At 43.6% G+C, this 23,160-nt stretch overlaps 1 protein-coding gene across 2 annotated transcripts in view; it reads left to right on the top strand.

The window, feature by feature from the left end:
- Positions 1-15,047, top strand: part of macroh2a1 (macroH2A.1 histone) — a 46,768-nt gene extending 31,721 nt beyond the window's left edge. For both annotated transcript variants that reach the window (XM_080201460.1, XM_080201459.1), the window contains exons 7-9: positions 10,716-10,805; positions 12,721-12,895; positions 14,394-15,047. In XM_080201460.1, the coding sequence (XP_080057586.1) occupies positions 10,716-10,805; positions 12,721-12,895; positions 14,394-14,559 (431 nt within the window). In that variant the 3' untranslated portion in view covers positions 14,560-15,047. The remainder of the gene's footprint in view (positions 1-10,715; positions 10,806-12,720; positions 12,896-14,393) is intronic.
- The last annotated feature ends 8,113 nt before the right edge of the window (positions 15,048-23,160 follow it).

Below are 23,160 nucleotides of genomic sequence, written 5' to 3'. Positions count from 1 at the left end.
AGCCATCTCACAGTCACCCTTATTGTCTACATCAGCGTCAAAGAGCTTAGCCCAATCTGCCACATGCTGCTGCCAGTAGCCAGGTGTGCCAGGGTTTTGTATCTGGGCAGGTGGGCCACCCGTAACTGAAACATGCCAGCACAAGAGGCTGGCTGTATGTCACTCAGAGAGAGAAATAGATACAGACATCCTGAGGGCTTGGAGGGGGTCAACGACTGACTTTCTATCGGCGACAAGTCACAGTTCATGACTGACTGCAGAGGTGCATTCAGTATGATAGCACGACAGCTTCCTCCTGGGGCACTTGGATATCCGCGGGCTCTTTGAGGACTACCCCAGGCATCTGGGGGACAAGAGCTACCCACTGGTTGATGACGTCAATGCAGAGGCCCGAGACCAAGGTGGAGATCTGCTACAATGAAACCCATGCTGCCAGCTGGTCTGTTATTGAGCAATTCATTGGCATGCTAAAGATGCAGGGTCAGCTGCCTGGATCGCTCTGGCAGTCCTGTTCAATATGGCTTCCAAAGGATGTCACACATCGTGGTGGTCTGCTGTGCCTTGCACAACGGCAGGCCAATATCCCGGAGGACAAGGAGGAGGATGATGCGTGTTCTTTGAGAGAGGAGGCGGAAAAGGGATGTATGGAGAGAGAGCCAGAGGAGGGCCCAAGGATAGAGGACAGATAGCAGCAAGGGTTCAGAATATCAGGAAATTCAGGGAGGCCCCGATTGCCACCACATGTTCTGATCAGGAGGGTTGGTGTCTGCCATATCAGAGGTGGAAGTGGTCTGTTGTCCCACGCTCCATGATCTTTGATACCATTAGTGGGCATCTTCTGCAGGGCTGGGACCTTGAGGGCCCCTTATCTTTCAGGTGTCATGGATGTTGCTGTGCCAACCTATTCAGCCTACTGCCCTTGAGATACACCTATGTCAGGAAGGGGATTTCAGAAGGGCTGGTGACTGCCAGAGTCTCCTGGATGGAAGACCTGGGATGGCCTCCAGTGTTTTCTCCTCCCTTGGGATGCTTATGCAACACTTTATGGGATGGAGGGACAGCTGGAGTGAGCTCCAGAAGCATCTGCATCATCTGGTGCTGCGAGCCCTGGAAGCCAAACTATATCCAGAAGCCTTCTGAGATCTGCCTCTGAAGCATGGGACTGGTTTCCACACTGCTATCCCCCAGGCGTGTGATAGCAGAAGGAGTGTTTCAATACAGCCCCCACTTTTGAGGTGTTGGAAAATGTTCCTCAATTCTCTTGGAAGCTAGTTATCTCAGAAAAACCTGTCAAGGGGTGTGCATCACAGAATCCTGAGTGTTCATTCAGCCTATGCTAATTGTGTACTCAATTTTTTGAAATTGGAAACATCAGACCCAGTACCGAACTCAGCCTATTGCACAGAGAGGCTCCCTATGCTTCTCAGCATTACTGAAACTTTGACAACTTAGAGTTGCCTGCGAACGACATCATTAATACCGTCTTAAAAATATCTTGCAAATTAAATGAGAGAATAAAAGAACAAACCGCAGCGTCCTCTGAGACACAGACTTGTCAAATATAAAGGTATTAACTGAGATAGATGGGTCATGTTGATAAAATATCCAAGTCAAGATTGCCTAAAGAGGTGCTGTATGCCAGGGCCAAAGGAAATGTTTCAAAGGCAATCTCCATACCTCCGTTAACATCACCACATGAGAAGTAGGTGCCCAATCACAATCAAAATATCATTCCATCTTTGAAAATAACATCAAGACCTTCCAGCCAAGAAAAGTGGGCACTGGGATAGAACAAGGACAAAGACAGAACGAGGCAGCTGCTTGAGCTAATAACCTAACTACCACCTCAACCACTGACAACCAATATCCTCACTCTGGGAGAGCCTGTTTAGCGAGAGCTCAAAAGCCATTGCGAACCCGTAGCCAACACTGCGATCTCACTTCTACCCACCATCTGCAAGAATCATCCTTGACACGAGGAGCTGCCGAAGAGCGATGAAGAGGCTGATAAACAGGGAAACTGTGAAAGAATAAATTAAAGAAGTGGGCTGTGCAAACATCGAGCGAGCAGAAATTGCCATTATGTCTTGGAATTTTTCCTGAGAACAATAACGGAAGTCATTTAAAAATTTTTAGTTTTTTTTTCCTGCATTGTTTTCATTCAACATGGTTTAAACTGTTTTCAGTGCTGTTCTTCCACATATGAGGTATTTCCTCTTTTGTTTCTTGTTTGGATTTCTCTATTCCAGTAAAGAGGACAAATGCCCAGTTGACCCATTTCCAGTCCTGTGCTGGAACTCGGTGTGAGAAGATTCTCTGATGTATTGTTTCCCTCCCTCCTTTGGAGGAGCTGGTGTCTGCTTGGCCCTTCACCATATCGACAAATAAAACAAAGTTAGAATTTTAGCATATACAGAATTCCAGACATGATCAAGAAGGCTACCACCTCCTACCAGAGCAAGTTGGGACTTCAGTATGTTGTGCCACAATGTGAATGCTTGCAAAATGAATGTTTCATTGGATGTGTCTCCAAGACTCATTGGAAAATCAATATAATTTTTTAATCCACGATGGCAAAGAATGAAATAAACAAGAGATTGTGGGTGCTGGAATCCGAAACAAAACCAGAGAATGGTGGAAAATCTCAGCAAGTCTGGCAGCATCTGTCTGGAGAGAAAAGAGAGTTAACGTTTCCGAGTTTGTTTAACCCTTCATCAGAACTAAAAGAAGGGATGATGTTTTGGGTATTACATTGTAGCCGCGCATGACCACATTTCCAATGAAGCCCAACGCAAGCTGGAGGAGCAGCACTTCATCTTCCGATTAGGCATTCTACAGTCCTCAGAATGCAGCATTGAGTTCAACAACTTTCGACTGTGATCTTTCTCCTCCATCTTGAACTCTTTTTTAATATCCCATACAACTATTGTCTCAATGCAAAAACTTGTTTTCCCCCCAATTCCCCATCCCCCACACCAGGCCATTTATCTCTGGTTGTTAAAGCTTTTACATCCTGTTGAAACCTCTCCCAGCTACAGTTTAATATCTAAAACATTTTTCCTCTCTTTGGTTCTGAGGAAGAGTCAATGGATTTGAAACGTCAACTCTGTTCTCCCTCCCTACAGATGCTGCCAGACCTGCTGAGTTTTTCCAGCATGCTCTGTTTTTAGTCTATGGCAAAGAACTGGTTCTTTTATCATTTCTGATGGGCAGGTTTGATAGGCAGACATGCAATTTTCAGAGAACCGTGCAGGCTCACATTTGTGAGGGATGGGTGATGGTGTGTAGTACTCATACCCATACTAACATTGCAGAACCACAAATGTCTGTTTTTAAACATGGTCCTCGACATTTAAACAAAATGTAATTTGGTGGAGAACCTCATTAAACTTAAATTTGAATTTCATTTGACAGATATACACATTAAATGAGGTCACACTGCAAAACTGTATTTATCATTTGCTTTCTCTGCTTTTGACCAACAAGCAAGTACCACTGAACCTTTAAGCACCTCAAGTCTACTGCTGAAACTGTATGGGGCTCATAATAATGCATCTTTTAATGCTATGGGCAGGATTTTCCAGCCGCACTTACTAAAAGACCAGAAAATCACCCCCAAGGTTAATGGACCTTTGCATGGTCCTGTCCCACCCGCTACAATTCCTGTGGCGGATGGGAAAATTCCACCCTCTATGTTTCTTTCCTAATGTAGAAAAGCATTTCTGTTTAATTTTCTTATTAAACTTTGAAGCTAAATTTAAATGCCTTTAGCTTAATGGAAGATTTTTTTACTGCTTGACTAACAAAACAAAGTGCTCAGAGTGTTATAATCAGTACTTATGGAATAAAGCCACAAGCTTGTTTTATTCACTCGAGGTGCTACAAATTATAATTCAAGTATATCCCAATGAAGGTAGATTCTTTAGTATTACAAGAGCAAGTGTGTTCCTTATTAAAGTTCAGTGCAAAGTTCTGAAACCATGACTGGTGTTGCATCATCCTCTTGATAGCAGTTGCTTCACTGATGATGTTGAATGGGTGGAACTCAAATAAGAATGGGCCTGTGAAATCATTGGAAAGATATTTTCAAAAATGTTAAGCATTTTCTACTGCTCGTCTAAGTTTTAAAGTTTCCCACCAAACGGTTAGAAAGCAGTAGCTTTGAATTTGTTTTGGCTGCCACTTGTGAAATATTGAGATTTGTTGTGATGCAGTATTTGGAATTTGAATAGTGGTTAATTTATTTTACACTAAGTTTGTCATGATTTGCTTGGAATATTAAACTTCATTTTTGAATTTTCTGATGTTTCCTCAGCCCTTCATATTCCTCACAGTTCTCGTAGTTCCAGGGACAGAATTCCTATTAATGTGGCAGTTTTGAATTACCATGGCAAACTCTGAACTTCAGCATGTGGTTCCACCATTGTGCAATTGTTCTACAACCCACTCGTGGCAATGATACCAAAAATGTAAAGGACGAACATTCCTTAAAGTCCTCAACAGGCAACTGCAGAATTGACGATGTTTGTTTCATCCATAGTTCAATCCACTCCCTCCACAAACATCTACACCCTCCACCACTGATGCACAGCAAAGCAGTGTGTACAATCTACAAGATGCACCGCAGAAATTCACCAAAGATCCTTCGACAGCACCTTCCAAACCCACAACCACTTCCGTCTAGAAGAACAAGGGCAACAGATACATGAGAACACCACAGCCTGCAAGCTCCCCTCCAAGCCACCCGCCATCCTGAGTTGGAAATATATCGCTGCTCCTTTGCAGTCGCTGGGTCAAAATTTTGCAATTCCCTCCCTAACGCATTGCGGATCAACCCACAGAATGTGGACTGCCGCATTTCAAAAAGGCAGCTCACCACCATCTTCTCAAGGGCAACTAAGGATAGGATACAAATGCTGGCCAGCCAGCGACGTCCATGTTCCACAAATGAATAAAAAATTGGTCTGTGATTTCACACTGCTGTAGGTCTTGTTCATCAGAGGCACTTCGAGCCACTATCGCATCTAGATAGCATGCCTCTACCTGGCCTTGTCACCATGGAGGCTAAATTACCCAAGAGGCCAGAGTTAGTAGTCAATTACATTCATGGCAGTTCTAAATTGTAATCTATCAGTAATCTTAGTAGCTCCACTGAGTGAGTACATAACACTCCAAATTGCTCCCTGCTCAATTTTCAAGTTGATTGGGTACACCTTTTTTGGAGAGTAATTTTCATTATGTTAGCATTTAGGGAGGGCATAATGTAAACTTCCTTTAAGGCAAGTAATCCCAGTTAGCACCAAAGATAATAAAAGGAGGTGTAACAGAAAATGTTTGTAGGTACAGTTATAATAGATTCTCCATCAGTATATCCCAGACTTTCAGGCTCAGCACAAAGAGCAAAGATAAAGTTTGGTTCTTTTTCTTCAGAGTTAACTATCTCTGTTCCAGCATTCTCTGTTGTTTACCCTGTTAGAACCTCCCTGACATCCCCACCCCCACCTCCACAGCATTGAACTTGACTAGATTTTATCAGTTCTTTGGGATGAGCTGGGAGGTAAAATGGCCTGTTAAATGGCATGGACAGGCAGTGGATAGCATGTCCATTATCTTCCCACAACCATGCCATCTTGTTAGTGGAAGGAAAGGTGATAGATATTCCTCCTGGGATGAAGTGTTGTCTGATGCAGAAAGGTTGAGCAGGTTGAGCCGATGCTCATTGGATTTTAGAGGAATGAGATTTAATCTTTTTGAAATATATAAAGTTCTGAGAGGACTTGATTCTGTGGATGCTGAGAGAATGCGTCCACTCATGGGAGAATATAGAATTAGAGGAAGGATTTCAAAATTTGAGACCTATTTAAGGCAGAGGTAAGGAAGTTTTTCTCTGGAATCTTTGGAATTCTCTACCCCAGAGATCAGTGGAGGCCGTTTCTTGATATCACATGGTGTGAATCGAATTAGTTGAAGATTGGCATCTGTGATGCTGGAGACCTCTGAAAGAGGTTGAGATAGATCATGCATTTGGCACTTGGCTGAAAATTGTTGTGAATGTTTCACCCTTATCTTTTGCACTGCTGTGCTGGGCTCCTCCATCATTGAGGATGGGGTTATATGTGGAACCTTTCCAACATTTCCAAATCCTTTCATTGCCTCACCCCTCCCGATTCCCATTTTCTCCAGCCTGGACTCTGCACACCTCTAATGCTAGATTTTTGGTCATTCTGCACCCACTTTACTCCACCATTGGCAACAATGGCTTCAGCTGTCATGGCCTTGAGCTCTGCAATTTCCTCCTTAAAGGTCTCAGCTCCTCCACTGCCCTCTACTTAAAATTTATTCCTTTGACCAACCTTTTGATCATCCCATCCGATATCTCTTTTGTCTTGATGCCCTTTTCCAAGGCACCACCGGACTGTTTATCACTATTTTCCTCACAGAGGATGATGAGTGTCTGGAACAAGCTGCCAGAGGTAGTAGTAGAGGCAGGTACAATTTTGTCTTTTAAAAAGTATTTAGAGAGTTATATGGGTAAGATAAGTATAAAGGGATATGGACCAAATCCGAGCAATTGGAACTAGCTTAGAGGTTAAAAAAAGGGTTATATGGACAAGTTGGGCTGAAGGACCTGGTTCGTATATGATTCTATGAGTTCATAATAATTCCAAGTTCTGTCACATCCATAAATTTTGAACATGTGCCCTGTGAACCCGAGTTTAGGCCATTAATATATATCAAGGAAAGTAGGCATCCTAACATCAACTTCTGGGGAACCCCACTATAAATTTTCCTCCAGTCCTAAAAGCAACCATTCACAATTGCATTTTGTCTCCTGTCAGACAGCCATTTTGATTTCAATGTTGCTATTGCCCTGTTATTCCATGAGCTTTTAACTTTACTGACAAGCCTGTACTAAGAACAAAGAACAACACAGCACGGGAAACAGGCCCTTTGGCCCAACGAGCCCACGCCACCATTTTAACATTATGAGTGCCCTCCTCTACCCATGACCCCTGTCGACACCTATTGGGGAAGATTGAGGGAAGACTAATTTAGGGACAATTTGTTACACCAGTCAGCCTAAGAGCATGTTTTTTGGGATGTGGGAGGAAACCGGAGCACCCGGAGAAAACCCACACAATCACGGGGAGAATGTGCAAACTTCCGCAGACACTGGAACTTTATTGAATACCTTTTGGAAGTGCACGTCCACCATATCAACCACAGTGCTGGCACATGCCAACAAAGGCCATTTCCAACAAAGAATAAATATCTCCTCTCGATATTCAATTGCATTACAATCACTGACTCCCCCACTATCAACAAGAATGGGATCACCATTGACCAGAAGCTTAACGGGACTAACCATATAAATACATGAGTTATAAGAGCAAGTTAGTGGCTGTGAATTCTTCCACGGGTAAATCACCTGACCCTGTCATCTGCAAGGTACAAGTCAGGAATATGATGGAATACTCTCCTCTTGCATGGATGAACATGGCTTTAATGACACTCAGGAACCTCAATGCCATCCAGAACAAAGCAACCCATTTGATCAGCACCCAATCCACCTCCTTAAGTATTCACTCCCTTCATCACCAATGCACATTGGCAGTACAGTGTATCATGTATAAGATGGATTGCAGCAATTCACCAAGGCTCACCAAGACAGCACCTTCCAAATCTGCAACCTCTACCACTTAAGAGTACTAAGGTAATAGAAGCATGGAAACATCACTGAATGTTCTTCTCCAAACCATACATCATCCTGACTGGTAAATATTATCGCCATTCCTTCACTGTCAGTGGGTCAAAATCCTGAAAGTCCCCTCTTAACAGCACCATGGGCTTACCCACACCACATGGACTGCAGTGGTTCAAGATGGTGATTCTACACCACTTTTACAAGGGCATTTCAGAATGGACAGCAATACTCATCCCATGAAAGAATGAAAACAAAACCTTTTTCATAATTCTGATACGTTATCAGGAAACTCAAGCAAGTTGTTCAACACAATTTTCCTTCAACAAAACCATGTTGGCTTTCTTTAATTTATCAATCTTCATCTAAATGAGCCTTAATGTTGTATGGAATTATCATTTCCACATGCTTTTGAACCTTCGTGGTTAAACTGACTGGTGAACTTATCCTTGCACCCTTTTTTATAAGAAGGACGTAACATTTGCAATTCTCCAGTTCTCTGTTAGCACCCCTCTATCACAGGGGGATTGGCAGGTTATGACTAATGGCTCTCCTTCTTCTTATTCCTGAATGCCCCTCACCTGCTCCTGGTGACTTAGGAACAAGTACAGCAAGTCTATCTTATATCTCCCCTTATTCACTTGAAGCCCATCCAGTGTCTCAGCAACCTCCTCTTTCACTATGTCTTGGGCACTACTTTTTTCCTTGAAAATGACAGATGGGAAACATTCATCTGATGCCTCAGCTATTTCTTCTGCCTTAATGCATAATCCCTTTTTAAGTCCCTAATTGCCCCCACTCCTCCTTTCGCTACCCTTTCACTGTTTATAAGCCTATAGATTTTTAGATTCCCCTTTTATGTTAGCTTCTTAATTCTCCCTCTTCGCTTCTCTTGCTTTCACTCAACCTCTGAACCTCTATATTCGGCCTGGTTCTCAATTGTGTTATCAACCTGCCATCATCATATGTACCCTTCATCTGCTTCGTCTTAATCTCCATCTCTTTCATCATTCAGGGAGCTTGGATTTGTTTGCTCTATATTTCCTGCCTCATGGTAGTGTTCCTTGACTATTCCTTTAACTGCAGCGCATTGTTCTGTTGCAGTTTTGGCGCCAGTTTCTGTTGCAAATTTATCCATTCTCATGCCTTTGAAGTTGCTCCACCCCCAAAAGTGAATACACTTCTATCAAGCACTTTGGGAGATTTTTCCATGTTGAAGCTGTTGTTGGACTCTCTCAGTTATACGAACAAAGTGCAACTGAAGCTCTCCTAGTCCATCTTCTTATTAAAACATTATAATTAAATCTGGTGTTTGGGTGGGGTGTCTGGAGCTATTTTACCATCAGTTAAGTTTGATTTAGAGTAGTTGGAACCTTTTTAAGGTCATAATTCTGATATGTCATTGAGTTACTGTAGACTGAGAAAGACTTATTCTCTGTTGAACCCACATTATGTTTGGCTTGGGATTGTTCGTTAGGTGACATAGTGAATATTGACACTCCTATCTTAGCACAGAATTTCCTAATCTTATTTCGTCAAAGACAGTAAGGTTAGTGATATAAAAATTGTGGGAGGTCATTTTCAACCTACACTGGAGCATAAAACTGGTTTTTCGAGTTGAGTGCCTGTCATCGATTTTCTTTTTCCTTAAACGGAATGGAAATTATCCAATTTCTATCATGGCCATCTGATCCGAATGACTGACTGATACTCCAGCAGTAAGTTTAAAAAACTGCTCATTGTGGCCTTTTAAAGATTGAGCCTTTTGAAGTTGTAGCACAGCCTGTAATTGGTACAGAGTAGAGCATCCTTTGCAGATTTGTCTGGTGAAGCAAGTTTCTACATAAAACAGATGCTCATTAAACAAAACAATGGACAAATTCTACAGATTGCAGTGTATCTACATATTGCAGTGTTTTCCAGAGAATCTTTTTAAAGAATATGAATTCCTAAAATTCAAAGTTATTTTCAGTTAAATTCTAATTCATACAAGATTAACTGCCTAGGAATTAGTTATCCATAAACATTGCAACTTGACTCTGCTTAAAATGAAGCCAATACAAGATCCTGTTAGGGCCTAATCTTGAGAACGAATTTGTAAAATATGTTGGCCATAAAATCTAAGACCTCATATGCACAAACTGTGTGGGATTTTTACCCCCTGTGGCGTTTTTGAGCCAACACCTATTGGCCAGTGGCGGGATCTTCTAGTCCTGCCTCTTTCAACGATGTTTCTTGTTGTTTACACCCTCCATCACTGAGGAACCGCAGAGGGAAGTCGCCATTGGAAGGAGTGGAAAATCCTATCCGCATAAATAGTTGGAAAATCCCATACATAAAATCTTAATTCCACAAAATGCTGGAAAGTGCAGATTGCAAATGGATGATCACATGTTGATTAGATAGTCATTCACCATGGGATGAGCTTTCTTCCTTCACTTTTTAAACAATGATATACTGGTATTATTTTCTAGATATGTAGTCAAGATGTCAATTGATGTGTAGTCAACTTTTAAAAGATGTGATGTAACACATTAACTTAATATTTAATTTGAATCATCCACTAACCCCTCCATATAGGATATTTGATGCCCCACAATTATTGGTAGAGTATGTTTATGGATTCGGAAAATACTGGAGAAACTCAGCAAGTCTCTTTGAATAAAGAATAGAGCCAAAGTTTATGACCAGACTCAAAACATTGGCTCTATTCTCTCTCCACAGATGCTGCCAGACCTGCTGACTTTCTCCAGCATTTTCTGTTTTTGTTTCAGATTCCAGCATCCACTGTATTTTGCCTTTTTATTTATTGATTGCTGCCTAGTAAATTTGCAGAAAATAAGTGCGCTGTGACATGCCCTTAACTGCATTTCCAGAAGGTTCTCTTTAGCTGACAAACTCCAGTGCATGGTTATTTTCCTCAAATCATTACAACTTTGATAATGCACCTGTGTACAGTATTTACTCTTGTCTCTCCAGTACCACAGTTGTAAATTCTAACTTCAACTTTTAGGAAATGCTTTGGAGAAGAAGGGCGGCAAGGAGTTTACAGAGGCTGTAAATGAACTGCGCAAGAAGAATGGTCCTTTGGACACAGCGGGAGGTATAATCACTTAATGCTCGTTGTAGAGAAAATACATTTTTTCGTTCAAAAAAAATCCGTAGAATGAAATTCAGTTATGTATAAGAAATGCACCATGCTGCATGTTATTGCATATATGTGCTCTACCCAAAGGCAGGTAATAGAATCCTACGGTGCAGAAGGAGGCCATTTGGCTCATCAAGATTGTGGTTGTGCACCAACCACAATCCCACCCAGGCCCTAACCTAATGCATTTACCCTAGCTAGTCCCCCTAACACTAAGGGGCAAATTAGCATGGCTAGTCCACCTAACCCGCACATGTTTGGACTATGAGAGGAAACTGGAGCACGTGGAGGAAACCCACGCAGACACGGGAAGAATGTGCAAACTCCACATAGACAGTGACCCAAGCCTGGATCTGAACCCGGGATCCTGGCGCTGGGACTCAGCAGTGCTAACCACTGTGCTGCCCTGGCACATTGTCCAATGACGGCTCATCCTGAGCCATTTTCTTAACAACTTTTGTCAGTGGCTTCCAATCTTGGATGTGGGCTGGTCTGAAGCCTCCCTCAGTCAGTACAAGAATTGAACTCACACTGTTGGCATTATTCTGAACCCTACACTCATCATCTAGCCAACTGAGCTACTCTAGGCAAAATATTAACTTGACTGACCTGTGACTGGTGGCAATATTTTGTGAGGACAATGACAATAGAATAGGATTTTACAGTACCAAAGTAATCAAACTGCGTGATTCCAGGCTTAGATGGAACCATACTGGTTGAACTGACTGTTTGGAGCATGCAGGAGCAGCCAAGCTATTGCAATTCCATTTTCCTCTTCCACCTTGAATTTTGTTGCAAGAGATGTTGGAGTTGAGATCTCAGTGATGTGGCAATCATAGACATCGTCACACATTCTGCCTCCTTACTACATCAAACATGGGTGCTGCAGTTTGAACCATTTTGCTGTTAAAATATTAATATCTCTTCAATCATCAGATTTAATGGATTGGTGTTGCACAATCTGCACTATTTTGAGCTTTGTCTCCCCGCCCTCTCCCTCCTCCCCCGCCCCTCCCCCCATCAGTTTCAAATATGCAACAACTAAATCAAACTAAAATAGGGTTTTTTTTTGGCCAGCCTCATGTCCCCTTTCTTTAAGCTATGGGTTTAGGCTGGAGTACAGCACTGGCAGTGTTGTAGTGTCTTGTCTAAATGACTTTCCTTCATGTGTAAACCTAGACAAGTGAATTTGGTAAGCTTTTTTGATGGCTGGCTGAGACAAGTCCCACCCTTACCCACCATCTGTGCACACATGCATTCTGACAGTAGCCAGGCACTCCAACTTGACTAACTTGTCATGCCTTCTCTGTAGCATGAGGGCACTGGAGCCATTTGCGATATCCTCATTGCTGCGTGACAGAAATCAACTAACTTAGCAAAGGGTGGCATGGTGGTTACTTTTGATGCCTCACAGTGCCAGAGACCCAAGTTCAATTCCGGCCTTGGGTGACTGTCTTTGAGGAATTTGCATGTTCTCCACGTGTCTGCGTGGGTTTCCTTTGAGTGCTCCAGTTTCCTCCCACAGCCCAAAGATGTGTTGGTTAGGTGCATTGACCATGCTAAATTGCCCCTTAATGCCAGGGGCATTGGAAGGGTAAATATGTGGAGTTATAGGTCTGTTATTGGTGTGGGCTCATTCTGCATTGTAGGGGTTCTCTGAAAAATAACTCAGGACACATAAATGATGCAAGTAGGGTGATCCTTGGTACCCAAGGATCACCCTACTTGCATGTATCACCGGGGTTAGTCTCTGCAATTTTTCTTTACTCGACTTTAAGCCTGGAAAGTCAGGGTGAGAAAGAGGATGTACTAAATTGATTAAAAGTATCGCACCTCTGTTTAAATATACTTCATGGTTCTTGTTTACTAGCTGTGCTCAGTTCAGGCCACGGGCTGCCAGCCAAATTCGTTATCCATTGCAATAGCCCTGGCTGGGGGTCGGACAAGTGTGAAGAGCTCCTGGAGAAAACAGTGAAGAATTGCCTGGCACTGGCAGATGAGAAGAAGCTGAAATCTATTGCCTTTCCTTCAATTGGTAGTGGCAGGTATGGAACGTTACTTCATCATTCAAAATGCAATGCTGTATTCTTTAAAAAGAGGAATGAACCAAGTTTGCTAAAATGCTGCTGATTTATAGCATACAAGGTGCAATATACCTATACAATGTTAATTTTTATAAAATTCAAGTCTCCCATATATCAACTTATTATTAATATAACACGAATGGTGTGTGTTGCATTTCCTGCCCATCATGTCACAATTGTAGACTCATTTTTATGAGTCAAATGTATTTTAATTAATTGGCCCATGCAAATTTCTCAGACCGAGAAACCCTTTCCCAACAGAAATGCCTGTTAATTAGGAGTCTCATTATCTATAGCCTATGACCTTAAAAAGTTTGAACATTCACACTGGACAACAAAAAAGACGGTCAACATTACATCCCAGACAAATACTTCACATCACACTCAATTTCTCTATTGATTTCATTATTGGGTGGGAATGAAAGCCGGTGGGGGGATCGATTCACTGTTGCCCATGTTCAGCACTGCCGTGAGAAATTAGACTGTGAAACTGTACAGCGTTAGCTACAGACACTGGCTGATTGCGCACAAACTCTGCTGGACACTTTTGAAGGCCGTATAGTGGGTAGTTAGACATTAAGAAGGAAGAAAAGCTGCGCTTTTCCAGTTTTTTTCTTTAGATACACGCGACAGCTTGTGAGAATTTGTTCCTATTGATCAACACTTTTTAAAAAAAAATGAGGGAACAAATATCCACCAGAAATCATAAAACCTATACAGGAGAGGAAACTAATTTACCCACAGTGGAGTGCTGATGCTAGAAATTATTGCTAAGATAACTATTTCAAAGCAAGGGATTATGAATTAATTCTCCAAAGAATAGTTTGAATTCTTGTTTTTTGAACTTTAGTGGAAGATGATCAGATGTGGTGAAAAATTGACTGCCAATTCACTCTACTGATTCTTTGTTGTTGGTGTAGACCAAATTCACACCCACCTCCCTTATCCTTAACTTCCCCAAAATATAGTGTCTCTGCCCACTCTGCCAGTATCCTGTTCCAGACCTCATGTAGTCTTCTCTACTCTTCCTTTCCTAAAATTTGGTATCTTCAGAAAACTTCACTGTAACTATTCTTCCGTCTGTGCCCAGATTTGATTCAAATACTCTGCAGCTCAGAATGATTTATCGTGAGATGAATAGTGTGAGCTGTGAGCATGAAGTCCCATCTGTGCTCAGAAAAATATTGGCTGGAACTCTACCATCTCACCCGCCACGGAATTGGCGTGGGGGAGGGCCGGCAACGGAAATCTCCGTTGACCTCGGGCAGGAATTCCCAGTCTCGCTCGTGCGAGGAATCCTGTCCAATATTGTGTTTAATGCCTGGAAGTTCCCTCTCGTGGATTTTTCTGATGAGACAGATTGTGTTGTGCAAGGAAAAGGCTCAATGCCAACCCACATTCCATAGTTTTGTACGTGCCCCAATGGTACGGTGCTAACCAGTTGTTAATTCCTTCACAGAAATGGGTTTCCCAAGCAGAGTGCTGCACAGCTCATCCTGAAGGCCATTTCCAGCTACTTTGTTTCTACAATGTCGTCCTCAATCAAAACTGTCTACTTTGTTCTTTTTGATAGTGAAAGTATAGGGATTTATGTCCAGGAGATGGCAAAGCTGGACGCCAATTAAAGATGTCGGCACCACATGAAGAATCCCTTGACGTTGTGACACACCCCACTTTTTTTAGTAAAGTTATCAAAATGGCAAAGGGCAGGCGATTCAAAGGAATCTTTTACTTAGCATTTGTTTCTTAATTTTCCAATGGCACTGACATTTGGCTCGAAAATGGATTATGCACTGTTATCAGAAAGTCACTAGAATTCATTGTAATTTAGTATATATTTTGTAGTTTTTAATTTGCATCAGAAAAAGACAAAACGATTGCTCGTGGTCCGAGGTTGCCAGTGTGGACGTTTTTAAATCTTAAGCTGGGAGCGATGAGAGATACATTTTGTAACTCTGTTGTGGTACATTGATGTGCACCAAAGTAACTCATTGAAAACAAATGGTGCTACAAAACTGTATTTTGTTTACATTGCAGCTAATCACCACAAATGGTTGTTAAGAGTTATGATAAAATGGAGTTTGTCATTTGTTTAATAAATTGTTGGACTGTGGTGGCACATCTGTCTTTTACATATAAGCGATGGTATGTCTTTTTGATTAAGATGAGTTGCTGTTTAAAATACAACACCAGGAGAAAGTGGATGGATTGAAACAAGAGTATCTTTCATGCAGAGTCTATTCTGTGCGTATTGGAAATACCATTGGAGGCTCTTGCCCCTCAACTTGCTAACTTGGAAATTACAGAATTTCCTTCAGATGCGTTACATTGGGGCAGCACGGTGCCACGATAGTTAGCACTGCCACCTCACAGTGCCAGGGACCTGGGTTTGATTCCTGGCTTGGGTCATTCTCTGTGTAGAGTTTGCACATTCTCCCTGTGTCTGTGTGGGTTTCCTCCGGGTGCTCCGGTTTGCTCCCACAGCCCAAAGATGTGCCAGTTAGGTGTTTTGGCCATGCTAAATTGTCCCTTAGTGTTAGAGGACTAGGTGGGATAAATGAATGGGTTATGGGGATAGAGTCTGGGTGGGATTGTGGTCAGTGTAGATTTGAAGGACCAAATGGCCTCCTGCACTGTAGGATTCTACGATTCTATACATTGAAGTTATACTGTACTTGTGCGAGTAAGGGGCCCGACACACAAGTTTTACAGAGCAAGTCAATTTAAATATTTTTGGAGTAACCTGAGTATAGAAACTGTGTGACAACAGCAACCCCATTCCTCACCATGAGCACATTGCTCAACAGAGAAGTAAGCAGTTTGCACAAAATCGCTTGACCGCATCTCTTTCCCATAATGTCAGCCCACATTTGCACCATCAGGACCAACTTGGTGCCAGCAGTTCCATCTGGCCACTGTGCCAGGGCAAGCGGAAGAAGTACAAAAGGCCTTTCTGATGAAGATTCTAGAATCATAGAATCCCTACGGCGCAGAAGGAAGCCATTTGGCCCATCGAGTCTGCACTGACTACAATCCTACCCAGGCCCCATCCCCATAACCCCATGTATTCACGCTGCTAGTCCCCCGACACCAAGGGGCAATTTAGCATGGCCAATCAATCTAACCAGCACATCTTTGGACTATGGGTGGAAACCGGAGCGCTTGGAAGAAACCCACGCAGACATGGGAAGAATGTGTCAACTCCACACACAGACCCTGATTTTACTGGCACAGCTGCCCTGAAACAGGGGAGGGCGTGGCTCACAGAACAGTATTCCCCATTGGCCTTGGAAGCAATCCTAAGAGCCTCGGGTGACCGTGTCAGTAAAATCAGGGCCTGATAATCACCCTAGGCCAGAATTGAACCCGGGTCCCTGGTGCTGTAAGGCAGCAGTACTAGCCCCGTGCCATCGTACTGCCCCTAATCTCTGAGATCTCCTAGGTCTGTCCATTACCAAGCCAGACATTGTCATCAGTTAGCACCTCTGTGCAAAGAATAGGTACCGTGCTGGCACTGACTCCCTCACACCCAGGACTGACCAAGTTCAGGGAGAAGTGAAAATATTTTGACAACCGACATGAATAGCACATCACTCTCTCTCTTCCTGGAAATCGCCATCCTCTGCATTCCCATTTGAGCAACATTTCCACGATTACCCCTTCACAGTTTTCTCAGGATCAGGACATCACTATTCCCCTGATACACAGCAACTCAACCTCAAGAAACTTCCCTTCACATTCTCACTCCTCTACATCTTTCAGTACACTTCTCCTATCACCCACTCCTTAACGGACCTAGTCCCACCCAAGGAGTTGATGGCCAACGAAGATGCACTCATAATGTGGCCAAACAGGTTGAATATCAATCTGTAAATCCTTCCAACGCGGCAGTGGAAGGAGGTAAGAGCGAGCGAGATTCCTGGTCAGCCATATGATGAAATGAACATTGGAGCCTCTACTGTCACTATCCATAGCTCTAGACAACAGCATGCATGTAAAAGTGTATGTTGCCACAGTGAACTGTAACACTCCCCCTAAACTGATATCCTGGTTGATCTTGTTATGACCCACCACGTTCTCCTAAACTGTTGATCCAAGCAAGATGTGTCTCCGTTTGGCTGGGATGTCTCCGAACTGTTACAGTCCCAGGTGAGGAGGGATGATCCGGCTTCCTGTCTTTATTCAATCCTCTCTGTTGGTCAGAGCAAGATTTCATTTAAAAAGGATCCATTTTCGCAGATATCGTTTCTCCAAACCCAATAGTTATGCTTTAATAGGAGTCAATTTAACCACGCTTCCTTGCATTATAGATAGGGTCAGTTTATTAATTACTAAAGGCAAGAAAATGATAAAACACACACATATACATCCATATGGATTAGAAGGAAGAATTGACAACTTTCCTGATGTCACACTGATGCACTGTGACAGCCTGATGCTGTAGAAGTTAAGGTGCACTGTCAACCATAGCTGTTGCATGCAGGACACTTCAAAGAGCTCTTAGGACAGGTGGGGTTTGGAACATTGGACTTAGGAGCAAGAGTAGGCCATTCAGCCCTGTTCTGCCATTCAACAAAGTCATGGATGATCTGATTGTGGCCTCAATTCCACTTTCTTATCTGCCACCCTCCCCCTCCCCATAACCCTTGACCCGCTCCCCCACCATAAGCCCTGACCTACCCCAGCCCCCCATCGTAGGATCCCTACAGTGCAGAAGAAGGCCATTTGGCCCATTGCGCCTGCATTGACCATGACCCCACCCAGGTCCTATGCCCATAATCCCGCATATTTACCCTGCTGATCCTCCTGACAATTAGGGTTAATTTACTAAGACCAATCAACCTCAGTCACACATCTTTGAATCAATCAAACAGTTTTGAATAAATTCAATGAACATGCTTTCTGGGAAGAGAATTCTACAGACTCAGGTCCCACTGAAAGAAACAAATTCTCCTCATCTCTCTCTTAAAGGGAGATCTGTTATTTTAAAATGCATCCCCTTGTTTTAGCCCCCCACCCTCCACTTCACAAGCAGGAACACCCTCTCTGTGCCCAATCTGTCAAGATCTTCCAGATTTTGTATATTTCAACAAGGTTGCCATTCATTCTACTAAACTCCAGTGGGTATAGGCCCCAAACTTGTTCAACCTTTCTTCATAGGATAAGCCCTTCATTCCAGTGTTATGACCATGATGCAAGGAGTGCATGGTTTATCTAGCCTTACCACTCACAGGTCACACCATTAATTTAGAAGTTTCATTCACTCACCAAAATGATCAATTTAACCAGCCCCCCCCATCCATTCACCCTGTCTATACTTACTGCTGCCTTGGCAAAGCAGTCTGCATAATTAAGGACCCTACTCACCCCGGACATTCTTTCTTCCACCTTCTTCCATCAGGGAAAAGATACAAATGACTGAGGTCACGTACCAACCCAGTCAAGAACAGCTTCTTCCTTACTGCCATCAGACTTTTGAATGGACCTACCTCACACTAAATCGATCTTTCTCTACACCCTAGCTATGTCTGTGTAACACTACATTCTGTACTTTCTTCTTGCATTCTCAATGAATGGTATGCTCTGTCTGCATAGCACGCAAGAAACAATACTTTTCACTATACTAATACATGTGGCAATCAAATCAAATTACTTGTCTTTGTTATGGTTCGACTCAGAATAAATGAGGCGTCAACCAATCTTCTTTCAATAAACTCAGAATTATTAATTTATTATAAAACAAAACTTTTTAAAACAAGTTGCAAAAACTGATTAACACACTATTGTACTCTGAAAGTAGAACTATCTATCCCTTTGAAAGATATCCCAGCACACGCACATGCGCACACACACACACATGAACGAAGGACAAACAGGGTCTCTTCAGAGGTGGGATTTGGAGGATAAGCTTGAGAAAATAAAGGATAAAGTTCAGTGGGTTTGGTGGGCCACTGCTCCCAGTGGATGTCTGGAGGTTCTCATCAATGGAGCTTCAACATGGAGGAGAATATATGCAGATCAATCCCTCTTGATTCAGCCCCCCGGGTTGCCAAAGACAGACAAGTTCCATTGAGCTGAAGATTCCTATCTGGATACTGCCAATCACTTGATTAAGGTAAGGCCAGGAGAAGGTAAACTGGGCATCTTTTGCTTTCACATTCAGCCCAAACGGAATTCTGAAACAAGCCCAAAACACAAAGCTCACTCCTGTCATGTTATTGGGAATCACATACTAGCATTTGTCTTTAAACCAGCAGCAATTAGTACAGGCTGTGCCACTGGGAGTCAGCAGCCAGCAGCAGGTCGTTCAGGCAGTGTCACGGGGGGTCAGAGCAGGTAGTTCAGGCAGTGCCACTGAGGGTCAGCAGCAGGCAGTGTTGTTGGGGGTCAGCAGCAGGCAGTGCCGCTGGGGGTCAGTAGCAGGCAGTGTCGTTGGGGGTCAGCAGCAGGCAGTGCCTCTGGGGGTCAGCAGCAGGCAGTGTCATTGGGGGTCAGCAGCAGGCAGTGCCTCTGGGGGTCAGCAGCAGGCAGTGTCATTGGGGGTCAGCAGCAGGCAGTGCCGCTAGGGGTCAGCAGCAGGCAGTGTCATTGGGGGTCAGCAGCAGGCAGTGCCGCTGGGGGTCAGCAGCAGGCAGTGTTGTTGGGGGTCAGCAGCAGGCAGTGTCGTTGGGGGTCAGCAGCAGGCAGTGTCATTGGGGGTCAGCAGCAGGCAGTGCCGCTAGGGGTCAGCAGTAGGCAATGCAGGCAATGCCACTGGGGGTCAGCAGCAGGCAGTGCCACTGGGACCAGTATCAGGCAGTGGCATCGGGGGACAGCAGCAGGCAATGCCACTAGGGGTCAGCAGCAGGCAATGCAGGGGGAGTGGTGGCAGCTGCTGGCAATGCACTCGGAGAGGCTGAGGATCCCTCAGGGATGAATGATGGTAGGATGGGGGGTTGCAGGGCATGGGCAGAGGAGTGACTCGCAGCGTGACCCCCCTCCCTTCCTGATGTTGGCTCACTCAATCAGGAACTGAGTATCCTTGCACGAGGGGCAGCCACAGAAGCCATACAGCTTTACATTTTAGGATTGGTGCATAGTTCATTCTCTGAACACCACAGGCTGAGTACCAGTAACGACAAGATGAGGCCTTTAGTGGGTATTAATTGCCAATTCAAGGGCCTTATTTGGTGGCGAGGCAGGAAGACCTTACACAAGCCTTCCCACATTAATCAGGCAACAAGGGGAAGGCATTGCGACCCCACCCTTTCATCCTATGAAATGTCCCCAACGCAAAACGTGCAGTGGGGAAGGTAATAAATAAGTCCTGCCCAAAAGTTCAGCAATCTGTCTTCCAACAGATTTCTGGGTTGCTGAGTCAGTTACTCCAGGGGTGGGTACATGGTGGTGGGGGTGAAGTGGGGTAGTATGTCCATCATACATAAACCTGTTCATCTCTCTCGGGAAGGCAGCACTGAGCCTGCCACCTTGTGTACTCTGCCACTATCCTTGCTGTTTCCTATCAGTTAGTCAGCCAGCCCGGACTGTCACTGCCCATGCCAGGATGGTGCAGTCTGAAACCGGGCTCCTTAAAGTCATCCTCCAAGCCGCCTGCACTATCCCCAAATAAAAAGCAGCAGTGATCGACTAACCTTGCTGCAGACATTGAGAAGGCACTATCTCCAAAACCAGGACAGGAGAAAGGATGTGAAAGATAAGCACTGGAGGGAATGCAGGAGAGTAACCAGTTTAATTTTTTATGGAAGAAAGCATAATTTGACTTATAAATTTTATTTGTATTGTTTATTTTGCCGGGTCATGTATTTTGCATTGTGAGCATGCAGCCGATGTATTAGAGGGAAGATGAGACTGTTGGTGAGTTGAGGCTGCTGTTAATGGCGTCACACTGGAATCCATTGTTCAAAAAAGAACTTGGGTAAAATGGGTTGTGAAGGTTAACACCTTCCTTCCTTTCCCTTCTCTTCAACTGATCACCAAATAACTGGTAACAGGGGCTGTCCATTGAAATACAAAGTTGGCATAAATGAGTATTTTTCCAGTTGGCAGGATCTGACAAGTAATATGCTACACGGATCAATGCTGGGGCTTCAATGACTTGGATGAAGGGGACTGATGGTATGGTTCCTTGTGTTGAAGGCTGAAGCATTGATAGGAAAGTCAACTGCAGAGAGGACATAGGGAGACTACAAAAGGACAAAGATAGATATAAGAGAGTGGATAAATATCTGGCAAATGGAGTGTAATGCAGGGAAAATGTGAAATTGTCCAGTTTGATAGGACAGAAAAAAAGAAGCATATTATCTAAATGAGGAGAGATTACAAAGCTCTGAGATGCAGAGGGACCTGGGTGACCTAGAGCATGAATCACAAAAGGTTAGTATGCAGGTACAATAGATAATTAGGAAAGCTGATAGAATGTTCCCATTTATTGTGAGGGGAATTGAATGCAAGGTCACTCTGCCTGATTCTTTCTGTCAAGAGAAAATGAAATGTAACTCTCATTGAATAGACTTACTTACTGACCTCCTTTGATTAGTGTTGTTCAGCAAACTGTGAAATATTACTATCAGCCCCAGTTGAAGCCTGTAAAGAGTCTGATATTAAAAGGTTCCTCATCTTATCTCCTCCACAGACACTGGTAATCCGGTCCTTGCCTTGCTTTGAGATTGTAGTTATGGCTGCAGGCAACAGATTTTTATAATGAATTTCTTAATTAAACAGATATCTTGCACATTGTTGCAGATTGAGGTTCAGACAGCAGAATTATTCCCTGAATTCACTGGGCAGATTTGGCCTCCTGCTAGGAATATGTCTCCCCATCATATTCCTCCCTCTTCTTGGAGTAGCCCTGCTCTGAGTGACCTCTGTCCATAATTTCGGTCATGCTATAATACTAGGAGAAGGCCTACCAACGCATCTGTCTTGCAGCTACTTGTTTATTCAGGAAAAGGTCCTTTTCACACCGTAATGACTTCAACAAAGCCTTTGGCCTCTTGGAATAGGAACTCCCTGATTGAGCTCTGGCTTCAGTCCCATGCTCCTAATCTATGGGCATCTGATGTGGTGGGGGAGCAGGGAAGGAGGAGGACCTCCTCGTGAACCTGCCCCTGAGCCTGGCAAGGCATGCCATCTACAGGTCCAGGCAGGTCTGACAGGGAGTCATTCAACCTGATTGTCTGCCCCTCTATCGTGGCTATATTCATGGCCGGTGTCCCTGGAGAGGAAGCCTGCAGTGTCCGAGGACACGGTTGATGCCTTCCATGCCCTTTGGGCACTGCAGGGACTTGGATGTATTATTGACCCCTTTAATCACATTTTAATTTGATGTTCTCAGTTTCATTTCCACTTTGTCTTTTGTTTCGGACAGTTGCCTTATTTTCAGATTTTTTTGAGTTGCCTCTAGGTTAATTTGATTTTGTTTATTTGGTTGAATGAAAAAGATATCCTGATTGAGCTCATTATTGCTTGTCCAATTAGGGAGCCTTTTCTGTATATATATGTATAACTGAGAGTGTCAGGTCTCCTGGTGCTTTGGATGCTGACCCAGAACCAGTAACATTCCATGAATTATAATAAAACTTGTAAGTAAAAGAGAACCTGGTGAAGGGATATCAGCGTATGCTGACTTATTTCAAGCACCAACCACACAGTCCCTTTAGTCTTTTACAACTTGAAACAACTATGGAAGGCACCAAATACGTATAGGATCAAAGCAACAGACAGAAGAAATCAATCAGCAGCTAACTTGTAAGTACTTCATGATCCTTTCAAATAGTGGTGGTGCGGGGGTTTGGGTAAGTGACTTTAAGCGAAGGTATCTGAGGGGTCATTGAGCTTCAAAGTGATAGCGCTGATGTCAAATCACATTCCATGATGATTGATGGTGAGATCTGCCTGCTCTACAACCTTACTGTGTACTGAAGCAGCGTGCAAACTAATGCCTTCACCATTATAGCATCAATATTTTTATTCATTGGTGGGACATGGGCAAGGCTAGCTGGCCAGCATTTATTGTCCGTCCCTTGTTGCCCTTGAGAAGGTGAATCGCTGAATCTTCTTGAATCGCTGCAGCTCAGAAACTGTGGGGTGACTCAGAATGCTGTTAGGGAGAGAATTCCAGGATTTTGACCCTGCAGCTGAAGGAATGGTGATATATTTCCAAGTCAGGATGGTGAGTGACTTGGAGCGGAACTTGCAGGTGGTGGTGTTCCCATGTGCCTGCTGCC

Source organism: Carcharhinus amblyrhynchos, chromosome 13 (genome assembly GCF_965287045.1).
Source record: "Carcharhinus amblyrhynchos chromosome 13, sCarAmb.v2.hapA, whole genome shotgun sequence".
In the NCBI taxonomy this organism is placed as follows: Eukaryota; Metazoa; Chordata; class Chondrichthyes; order Carcharhiniformes; family Carcharhinidae; genus Carcharhinus; species Carcharhinus amblyrhynchos.
Note: the sequence above shows the minus strand (reverse complement) of the source record. Positions and strands in the feature narration are given on the sequence as shown.